Source organism: Heterostelium album (assembly GCF_000004825.1).
Source record: "Heterostelium album PN500 unplaced genomic scaffold PPL_contig12, whole genome shotgun sequence".
Taxonomy (NCBI): Eukaryota; Evosea; class Eumycetozoa; order Acytosteliales; family Acytosteliaceae; genus Heterostelium; species Heterostelium album.
In genome coordinates this window covers 21153-32730 of record NW_008805089.1, presented here as the reverse complement: position 1 = coordinate 32730, position 11578 = coordinate 21153, and the positions used below count along the sequence as shown (strand labels likewise).

General features: G+C 33.8%; 4 protein-coding genes across 4 annotated transcripts; 1 reads left to right on the top strand and 3 right to left on the bottom strand.

The window, feature by feature from the left end:
• Nucleotides 1-144: 144 nt before the first annotated feature.
• rvb2 (RuvB-like helicase) lies at nt 145-1592 on the bottom strand (the record flags this gene model as incomplete). The annotated part of the gene is made up of 2 exons (XM_020576159.1): nt 145-1509; nt 1590-1592. 2 exons carry the CDS (start codon nt 1590-1592, stop codon nt 145-147), a joined length of 1368 nt encoding a protein of 455 aa, XP_020433408.1.
• An 823-nt stretch (nt 1593-2415) lies between these two features.
• Nucleotides 2416-3360, top strand: PPL_05268 (uncharacterized protein; the record flags this gene model as incomplete). Its single annotated transcript, XM_020576158.1, has 2 exons — nt 2416-3185; nt 3270-3360. 2 exons carry the CDS (start codon nt 2416-2418, stop codon nt 3358-3360), a joined length of 861 nt encoding a protein of 286 aa, XP_020433407.1.
• Nucleotides 3361-3581: 221 nt separating this feature from the next.
• PPL_05267 (LISK family protein kinase) lies at nt 3582-5672 on the bottom strand (the record flags this gene model as incomplete). Its single annotated transcript, XM_020576157.1, has 1 exon — nt 3582-5672. The coding sequence occupies one exon, from the start codon at nt 5670-5672 to the stop codon at nt 3582-3584; it is 2091 nt and encodes a 696-aa protein (XP_020433406.1).
• Nucleotides 5673-6113: 441 nt separating this feature from the next.
• bzpD (bZIP transcription factor) lies at nt 6114-9021 on the bottom strand (the record flags this gene model as incomplete). The annotated part of the gene is made up of 6 exons (XM_020576156.1): nt 6114-6137; nt 6508-6539; nt 6816-6861; nt 7039-7181; nt 7264-8259; nt 8322-9021. 6 exons carry the CDS (start codon nt 9019-9021, stop codon nt 6114-6116), a joined length of 1941 nt encoding a protein of 646 aa, XP_020433405.1.
• Nucleotides 9022-11578: the final 2557 nt, after the last annotated feature.

The window sequence follows — 11578 nt, the reverse complement described above, 5'->3', positions numbered from 1 at the left end:
TATAGAAAAAGTAACGACCATCTTCTCCTCTATTCTCTCAAAATTTATTGATATAATAAAATATAATACTAAAATATAATAGATTTATATAAATTTGTTTTATAGTATGTTAATGATTACATTTATTTTATTATTATTATTATTTTATTTGGCTGGTGTTGGTGTTTCGTATAAAAATTCATCTTGATACTCTTGAAGATATTTGACTGAACGTTTTACATCTACAAACAAATCGTAAACTCTCTTGATGTCGCTCACTGAAACTTCGGTTGCTTTACGCTTCGCTGCGACCAGCGATGCAGAGGTGATCAAGTGGATCGAGTAACGCAGTGATGTTTCCAGTCCGATCTTGGTGAGCAGGGTGAGTGCGTCGTCAGCAATGTCGACGTCTTCCTCCTCGCAACGGATCTTGAGAATCTTGTGAATGTCCTTCTCGGTGTAAGGCGATGTATTTATAATCAACAAACGATCCAAAAGATCCACTGGAATACCGTGTGGCGCTTTGTACGAGGTGCCACGAATCGTTGTGATACCACGATTGGTAGCCATAATCAAGATTGGTGCCATGTCGTCCTCGAGTGCACGATTCAAAAACGAGAAACACTCGATGTCCAACATGTGAACCTCGTCGATAAAGAGAACGCCCGGCACGATCTCTGCTTTACCCTCCTCTTTCCAGTCGGCGACCTTCTGGTTGATCTGCTCACGCACCTCCGCCTTGATCTCACCGATGTCACCAGCAAACAACGCAAAGAATCCCTGTGCTCGCGAGTTGATAACGTCGATCTCGTGTAGCGACACGGTGTGTGTTTGTTTCTTACGCTTCTGAATCTCGCCCTCGGGACACTCGATAAAGTTGACTTTGGCGCCACTCACCTCGTGGTCGCGTAGACGCGAGATTGAACGACCGAGACGTGTTACCTTTCCACTTGCCTTGTCGATACGAATGATATCGCCAGCCGAGATCTTCTCCTTGACGAGCTCATCGATCATCTTGGCACCCAAGTCGTAGAGAGCATCCATCGATGTTGTCTTCAATGTAAGTTTACCGACTTTCTGTGCACCGGTAGTCGATCGCTCGATTACGATATCGACGACTTCACCCTCGATTATCTCTGTCTCCTCTTTGATACGAACACCGATCGAACGACGGAATGCCTGAGTCAACGCTTCAGTCTTGGACATCTCCAACGAGAAGATCTCACTCGCAGCGATAGCGGTGAACGGTGTCTCCGAGCCGAGTGACTGTGCCATACCCATAGCGATGGCAGTCTTACCAGTGCCTGGTTCACCACCGATGAGAACAGCACGTCCGGCAATCTTACCCTCTTTGATCATCTGAACGATCAGACCAGCTGCCTTTCTAGCATTGATCTGACCAACCATACCCTGACTTACTTCACGCGGTTCTAACGAATCATCTATACCCAAACCTCTAATATGAGAATGTGCTCCAATTCTCTCTATTCTTGTAATATCTTTTACTTCTCCTATTTTCTGTAGATTTGACTATAATAAAGTTAACCATTTTTACAATTAGCATTGAATGTACCTTTTTTATGTATTTATAATGATTAATTTAAACATACCATTTTTTTGTTATATAATGATAATAGACTAGATTGTTATAAAATTGATAAAAACGAATAGATTCTGTCTGTTTTGGTATTAAAAAAAAATAAAAAAGTATATAATAAATAGATATGATATCAAAAGTAAGATATTGATATTTTAACAATATTAATTGATTATGTTGAATACAAAGTAGTTAAACAATTCGTATTAAAGGAATGAATAATTATATTTATCCGTTGAACTTAACGTTACAAATTTAAATCGAAAATTAAATAATTTTTAAAAACTATTTTTCAAAATAAATTTAAATGCATAATTATTTAAAAATTTTTAATTATTATTATTATTATTAATGATTCAAACCCTTAATAAACAAATAAAAATATAATGATTAGATCTCTGTCTGGTTTGGAGATCTTATACTTTGATATTTGAGCCAAATATTAAGATATATAAAACTTGATATCCCACCAGTCAAGTAAATTGATCAATTTTCTTTCATTAATTAGTTATTGGTGATTGCTGCTATGACAACTCCTTTTTAGTTATTGTAATAACAACTTCATTACTATTTTCGTATTTTCAAGAAAATTGTGTGGAATCCAAACGAACAAGTTTTTTTAATTTTTGCTAAAAGTTTGGTGGGAAGTTTCAAACGATCCCCCTATAATGATAGTATTGACTCACATTATTCTGACTCATCAATTCCGATAATCTATAGAAACATAAATCATCATTATCATTCTAAATATTTATCATATTATGTTTATTTATATAGTAAAATAAGTAAATAAGAATAGAATAGATAATCATAGAAAATAAGAAAAAACGATGAAACAAATGGAATCTTTCAGTGAATGTATATACTATTGTGTATATTGTATTGCTTTCAATACATTCTCGCTGATTCTTAGATCGTATGATCTGATGGTGATGATACGTGCTCGTTGTATCTACCTACTCTATAGTTTCGTCTATACGCTGATGGGAGTGCTCGGTGGTGTCAGTTCAGATCGATTCTCTTGCGATCACATACTGTCTAGAATGTCGGCAGAGTGTTTCGATGTGCCTCATCATCTGGCGGTGATCATCGACATTAACCACGCGGATTTCTCAAAGATCGTTGACATCCTAGCTTGGTCGGTGATCGCTGGCATCCAAAGAATCACCATCTTTGAGAATACAGGTATACTTAAACAACATATCGATACCATACAATCAATGTTGGAGCAACGTAAACTAACATCAAAATCAACAACATCATCAACTAAACAACAAAATGAAATATATACATATCATTGGTTAAATAAATTAACTTCAACAACAAACAATAATAATAGTAACACTAAAACAACAGATAATAATAAACCATTTGAAATATCGATTGTTTCAAATGAAGATGGTAAAATGGAATTGGTAAACATTACCAAGAAATATACGATCGATCGTAAATCGAATTCATCATTACAGTTGGATTCAAACTATATACAAGCTAATCTGCCTATTCACATCGGGGGTGCCGACAACGAACCACAAATAGCAATGGATTTTACAGAGAGAAATATTTTAAATGGTTTTTTACCATGGCATATTAAACTTACTGAATTTATGTATGTATTATATGCTCTTTTATAATGATTGATAATATATATGTTTTTAGTTCTAACCATGGTTACTCTTTTAAAATATTATAGAAAAGTAGATAATTTCAATCAATTGTATTTAGATAAATATTTAAATATATTAAAATCATATGGTAGAATTGAAAAGCGTCTTGGAAAGTAATAATAGAACATCAATCAAATATCAATATAATAGTAAAAGTAAAAGTAGAATGTAACTTCTTATTTTATTTTATTTCCAATCCTTTTATTTGTACAAATAAACCAATTTGAAAGAAAGAAAGAAAGAATAATCTGAAAGATATAGATTGTTTGTTCATTTGTTTATATATGGTAATACAAATTAATAATATATAATATTATATATATATATATAAGTTTTTATTATGAATTGGAGGTTCGGTGTGAACCAGCTTGAACTCTTTTAGTGATCTCTTCGTATTTTTGAATGATATCTTTGGTATTTACAGATTTTCTAAGGAATGAAGGTGATTCTGGTTTTTGATTCTGGCTATTATTGATATTCTTTGTACTTCCACCGCCTTTGAGAAGGTTTTTAATTCTGTCTTGGATGGAAACATGTGATTTGTGTGGTGAGGTTGGTGCAGAGCTCGAAGAGGTCGGTGGTGAATGTGATTTCTTTGGTGGTGTAGCTACAAAAGGTGATGTCGATGGTGTTTTGGTTGGTGTTGAACTTGGTGTACATGTCGGTGTAGATTGTGTCGACGAGTGATTGGATACTGGTGTTGTTATTGATTTCGGTGAGGATGGTAAACTCGAGCTTGTCGGTGGTGCCAATGTAACAGTGATGAGATGTGGTGATGAGATTTGTTGTGTTCTGTTATTCACCGATACATTATCGTCTATCTTTTCTTTGGTTATATTAATTCTTAAACTATTTTTATCGATTGTATTGTGATTTGCTGTTGATGTTGTTGATGTTGTTGTTGTTTGTTGTGTTGCTGCATCTGCTGCTGTTTGTGATATTGATTTTGAAGTAGATAATGGTGGTTCTTTATCATACTCTGGATTCCAAGGTCTTGGAAAACTATAGTCGGTTTGTATGAGTAAAGGACTGGTTGGTGATTTATATTCTTCAGGTTGATAAGGTCGAGGAAATGATAGTAATTCTGAATCATGAAATGATACTACACTATCTGCAAATATATATTGTTGTTGTGGTTGTTGTTGTTCTTGTATTTCTTGTTCCTGTTGTTGTTGTTGTTGCTGTAAAAGTAATTGTTCTTGTATTTCTTGTTCTTGTTGTTCTAGTTGTTGTTGTAAGAGTAGTTGTTCTTCCTCTTCAATTTGTTGCTGTTCAAAGTATCGATCTGCTTGTAGTTGTTTCTGAAGCTGTAATTCCTCTTCGATTTCTTCGTCGGTTGGTTGATATGGACGAGGGAATGAAAAGCCAGAGGGTGAAGTTGAAAGTGGTGCTGAAATAGGTGCTGATGATCCCAAAGATGAACTTGGACTACCTTGATACGGACGAGGAAATGTAAATTTAGTGGATGGTGATGATGAAATTACTGTTGTTGTTTCATTGTTGTTGTTGTTATTGGATGATGCTGATGATACATATGGTCTTGGGAAAGAATTGAGTGAGTTGTTTAGCGATGTCTTAAAGAGTGGAAGTTCTTTGTTGGATCCATTCAGAGTTGAAGGAGCAACGGGTTGTACAAATGGTCGTGGGAAAGATTGATCTTTGGAGATCTGCGCCATTGTCAACTCTGGTGGCTGGAATGTTCGCAGTGGTGGATAGTCGACGTCCTGGCCGATATCTTTGAGATTTTCGAGCAAATAGATCAACGCCTGTTCAATCTTCTCAAAGGTTGGACGTAGCTGTGGCTTCTCACGACAACACATGAATATCAACTCGAGTATTTCATTTGGGCATCCTTCTTTGGCGCGAGATTTCACGTAGGGCTGGTCGATTCCGAGATTCTCGTTACGGATGCGCGGCGTCAGTCGCAGTCGGGTGACCAACTCGATCAGCACAATGCCAAACGAGAAAACATCACATGATTTATCGTACGATTCGCCGAGTAACACTTCCGGCGCCATCCAATCGTCGGTTCCGCAGATGGTCATCTGCGACTTGGCAGACAAGTCGACTTTTCGCGCCAGTCCAAAGTCACACACCTTGATCACCCAATTCTCAGCGACTAACAAGTTTGTTGATTTCAAATCACGATGTACCACATTGTTGTTGTGTAGATATACCATCGATGAAGCTATGTCTTTGGCGATCAGCAATACGAGTCGCCACGACATTTTGATGTCGAGATTCTTGATGTACCAATGTAGATCGCCGCCAGCAACCAACTCTGTCAACAAGAAGAACGATCGCTCCTTCTCAGCGATACCATAGAATTGAATGACATTGGGATGCGATATCATCTTGAGCGAGGCAATCTCTCTCTCTATGAATTTCAAGAGAGTATCTTTATTGGGGTCGTTCTCATAGATTGTCATTTTCTTTATGCCAATCTTCTTGCCATTTAGATATCCAACGAAAACCTTTCCAAATCCACCTGAACCCATCACCTGATTGTCAAATTTTATCTCTGAGTAATCGATAGTTCTCGAAAGTCTCTTTCCTCCATTTTTTATTTTGTAACATAGACATTTGACAATAATAATAATAATAATAATATTAAATGGATAACTATATTGATTTGATTATTATTATTATTATTTGATCAAAATCAAATCAACTTTAAATGTATATAAATATATATGAATATATAATTATTATTAGTTAAACTAATAATCAATTTGTAACTGTTTGAATCTGAAATCTGAATACAACAAACTATGACAATAACAAGTTGTACTTCTTTGCTCTATCTTGTACTTCGATTTGCTTTGCTTTGTTTTCTATGTTCAGTTTTTGGTTGTTATTGAAAATCTATATTAGCTAATTAATTGTTGTTGTTGCTATTTTTATTGATAATGACTTATAAAAATGAATATGAATGACTAAATATTAATAGCTATCCTATTCATACTATTCTTGACACTAACTACACATATAAACAAAAGTTTTTGATAATATTATTGTTGAACGACTTTTAATTAATTTTAAATTTAAATATTGATAAATAAATAAAAATATAAAATTTATTGTGTGTTGTTTATTTGTTGTTATTGTTTTTTCTTTTTTGTCTATGTATGTATGTTATGTGGTTTGAATAGCTAGTTGAGTTTTTGATGTTGTTGTTATTTTGTGTTTGTGTATGTTTTTGGTGTTGATTGTCCTGGGTGAGAGAGGGTGTATGTGTTTATATTATTTTACACATTCACATACACAACAACACATAAACACTTGTTTATATAAATCTAGATTTGAAAATTAATTAAAAAGAAATTGTTGTAATCCTGTTGGAGGTGGTTATTTTTTAATTTTTTCAAAATTTAAATTTTTTTAGCTGTTGAGATTTTCAAAATGATTTTTTCATTTTTATTTTTAGGTGTTTTGGGATCAGTAATGATTCAACATTATCGATCTTTGAATTTTCATTGGGTGATGGGGCAAAAAAAATCATACATATGGGTGTGTGCAATTTCGATTTCTTCAATGAAATAATATTTTTATCAATTAATTAATTAATATACATAATTTGAAGAAGAAAAGACCATTCTTACGAGAAGCTAATGATTTCTTTTTTTTAAAGTTATTATTACAAGTTTTTTTATTTAGCTATTGATTACTAAAAGAAAAAGGTTATGGAGTAGAGTTACTATGCTTTGACATGGTTTGATTTTTTTAAAGGCGTAATGTTAAATATTGAAAAGATAAACAAAAGGAAAAGGGGAGGGAGGGAGTTTGATTTTTTACTATGTATAATGGAGGTGTTTTGTTTTGTTTGTTTTGTTTATGAGGATGGAATGATGAGGTTGGATTGGATGGATGATGAGTGAGAGTGTTGTTGAGTGCTGATGTGTTGTGGATTCCAAACTCTGATGTTGGAAACTTGGCAGCTTATCTCAAGAATTGAGTTCTCTTGTGGAAGATTGGAGAGTCCAGATATGTTACCGATCGACTCTGATGGCAGTAACAAACCAATGGTTAGGGGTGACGATGGATTGGAATTCAAAATGGACTCTGTTGTCTGGGTGAGGTTGTTCGAGATGATTCTTGGTTGGTCGGAACAGACGATATAAGACGAGTGGATTGGACCGTCTTGTACCAAGTGTCCGGACGATGCAACCAAATTGAAATCAGACTCGGTGTCACCAGAGAGGATTCTTGGTGACGATGGAACCACACGCAGTGGCGAGTCGACAACGAGCCTGGTGGGAGGATCCGATGGTCGATCGGTGTCGCTCTGGTCTTCTTCCAGTGGTATGATTCTGATTCGTTTCTTGTTGTGTGTTGCAGGACTATTGTTGTCGTTGACGATGGTTGCCGGTGACTCTAGGTTTCGCTTCTTGTTACCGGAGCCGCTCGACAGTACCAGACTGGATTCAGAGGAAGGTGTCGGAGACTGTGGTGGTGTTATAAACAGTGTGTCGTCGCTAGGTACTACTTCGTCGTCGTCTACGTTGGTCATGGAGAGGTAAAGATCAGAGTTGGCGTTGTTGTTGTTGCTATTGGAGAGTGCTCTTCTTGTGTTGACAAGTGAGTTGGAATTGGTGGTAAAAGTTGGTTGGCTTTGTTGTTGTGGATTCAAAAAGATTCCAATTGAGAAAATGATAATCAATAAGCAGACACCGGCGGCCTTGGCGTTCTTGGTTCTCATTGACTCGTGTTGTTGTAGTTGATTCGAAATTTCTGGGTTGGTCGAAGCGAATTGCTTGATGATACCTTGCAAATAGAGGACTTCATCACGCAACGATCCGTTTTCAGTTGTGAGATCGCCAATCTTCTTCTCCAAATCCTCAATGTAGATCTTCTTTCTCATTCTTGAGAGTTGTGCACTCTCACGATTCTTTATGAGGCGACGTTGTTTCTTGACTTGTCTCTCATCGGCCAAACAAGTTGTTGGTGTATCTTCAATTCTAACTGGTTCCTTTCCAGTTAATTTTAATAGTTCTTCTCTTGTCAATGGGTGGACAACTAAAAATAATAATAAGTATATTAGTTTCCAACTTTTTTAGTTTGAAAAAGTTGCAACTTACGATTTTGAACACGGCTATTATTCTCAATTGCTCTCTTCTTTTGTTTGTTGGATTGGATTGGTGAGGAAGCTTCACGCTCTCCACTCGATGAGTTGATAGATTCTTCGGTGACAGGCGAGGAGAGTTCATCGATGGGACTGGACGACATGAATTGGTTGGTGGTATCACACAAGTATCCTGTGCTCTGGTCGATTTCTTCTTTGATTGTGAGGTGGCTGTCTGGTGTAATTAACTTAAAGTCTTCGATTTGCACTGGGAATTCTGGAAGTCCGTTGGATGGATCCATGCTGTGGTGGTGTGAAATCATATGATCGTTGGCAGTGGCAAATGAGTAGGCGTCAAACTGGTTGGTATCTACTATATAGCAGTTGTTGTTGTTGATGTTATCGGTATGGTTTGGGCTGTGCTCTGGTGAGGTCATTGAGTGATGTGATTCGAATGGTGATGAATTTGGAACGACCAGTGGTGAGCTTGGATGTGAGTGTGGCGATGACAATAAATTGTGCTCGCCTGTGTGAATGGGTGATTCACCACTGCTAATCATACTGATGTCCTCCGAGAGGAAATAGTTGACGAGTGAATCATCATCAAACAAACTGTTCATATTGTTATTGTTGTTGTTGTTGTTGTTGCTAGCGCACTGCTGATGCTGTTCCATCACAGCCAAATCAACAGCGTTAGTATCTATGATTGTATCCATTGTTTATGAATGTGTTTTGTTTTCTGTGTCTAAAAAAAAATGAATGATAATAAATAAATAGACTATATATTATTTATATATATTTAATTTTTGTTTTAAAAAAATTGGGAAAAAAAGGTTAAGATTAGTTTGATTTAGTTAAATATAAATAACTTTATATTTTTTATAATATTTTAATAGATATAAATATATATAATATTAAATGAATATTAAAATGGTTTTATAAAAGAAAAACTCTAAGAGTAATATAACTTGGCGGGATTAATAATAATGTGGAATTGGATATATGGATATTATTTATGGATTATTTATGAATTGTGGATATTACAATTATGTAATGTGTGGCAACAAGATATAAGTGCGGCGGAATAAAAGTAAGTGAAATAAACAAATAATTTAAAAATTCTTTTATTTTATTATCTGTTTACAATACAATGAATGGATTGGATTGGGTTGTTATTAACAAGTAACCTTTGATTTAAATCAAAATGTATGAAAAAAGATAGTATTCATTAATTAAAATTTTAATAACAGCAACAACACTATTCTGATGGTAGTAGTGTAAGTGACACTATAAAATTTGATTATTTAAGCAGAAATAGCCCTTTTGTTGGGTTTTTGAACTTTTGAACATTGCACTCTCTACTTTCATAGTAGTAGTAACAGCAACAACAAAAGCATCAGAGTGCAGCGCTTAATATCAAACATCAGGTGCTTTTTTTAATAATATGCAATAGAATAAAAAAAACAAAAAAAAAAAAGAGTAAAAAACCAATTTTAAAAATAAACTATAGTTGGTTCAATGTTTAATTTCATTAATGTGATGTGTGTTGTTATTGTTTGTAGTTGATGTTGTTGATGTGATGTGATTCTGAATATAGGTCAGATGCATGCAAAATAACAGTGGTTCAAATGTTTGTTTCTTTTCTATTGCTAAATAAAATAAATAGTTTCAAATGAAAAAACCACTCAAAGCTCTGTGGTGGATTCAACAACTCATTTCAATGTGTGTCATGCTATTTTGACCACGAGTGGGTAGGTGGCTATTAATTAATTACCACCATTGTTGTTGTTATTGGTGTGGTGGTGTTTGTTATAGCAATAGATTGATTAGATAAGATAATGGAGAATGAATTACTCATATGTGGTATGAGTGGCTGAGTGAAGATACATATCAATATGGATATTAAAAACAAAAACAAAAAAAAAGATATGGAATTAGAATATTCACTTTTGATTCTATTGATTGTTTGATTGATTAATACAAAAATAAAATAAAATAAAGAGTGGATGGATTTCTAGAAATATTTGACTTTGAGTTTGTTTGTAATTATTGTTGTTGGCTTTCTTTGAGTGTTTGATTAAATTATTTGCATTCGTGTGTTTATTTTATTTTATTTTTTGTGAGCGCTCCACTAAAGGTATTTTGAATATATTTGTTGTTATTGTTGATGTTGATGTTGTTAAATATTTTTATTTTGTAACAACCATATAATCACGATTTTATATGATTGGAACCGTTAAGTCTACTGCCAGTCAACACATTTGTTTATTAATTTGTTAAAGGTGTGTTCCACAACAAATAAATAATCGTATTTTGAAAAAACTATGACCAAACAAAGCAATCAATATTAAACAACCTATAAACACACTAACACACATTTAATGTGCAACTATATTGGAAAATAACCACACCACAACAAACCACACCCACACAAACTTGAAAACTATAGTAGTGCTATGCATGTTGCCCAACAATCTCCTTTTGAATCTCTCCTTCAAACACACACTTTCATATATTCGATAATGAGGATCAGGCTAAGTTAAAAATGGCAATTGTGAGTTGTTGGGTTGACTCCATCATAACCTCCGTTTTTTTTTTTTTAATAAGGGTAGTAATATAATTATTGATGTGGAATGATCTTGTTGAAACTCTTTTGTAGAGTTATTTTGAAATACAACAACAAAAAAAGAATTAAATTGACATTAAAGGAGTGTGTTGTGTTATATGATTTTGTTGGATGTTTTTTTTTTATTTAATATATATTGGGTTTAACTATTAACTATTTTATGTTATCGTTATATATTATTATATTGATTATTGCAATGTAGCTAGCTTTAGTAGTAGTTCAAATAACTTTACTAAAATGATAAAAATAAAAACATGAACAAAACAAAGATAAGATAAATGGATAGAATAGGATCGATCCTATCTATATTATTGTTGATGTTGACTTTCTTTCTGTATGTTCTTTATCTATTTGATTTATATTTTGAACCCAATTACTTTATCTATTCATCTACAAAAATTGTATATCTCTACGACCAGCCAAAATAGTATTTCATAAAATATACGACCACACCTAATATTTGAATATTATAATGACTAAAATCTAATCTAATCTATATTTTGTTTATATATGTTATCATCACTACTTTTACTATTGTTATTGTTATTATTTTTTATTATTGTTGTTTGTTTTATCTAACTACTACTAAGCCAACTATTTTTATTTATTTATTTAAACTATTAACTATCTATATGCTATATGTTATT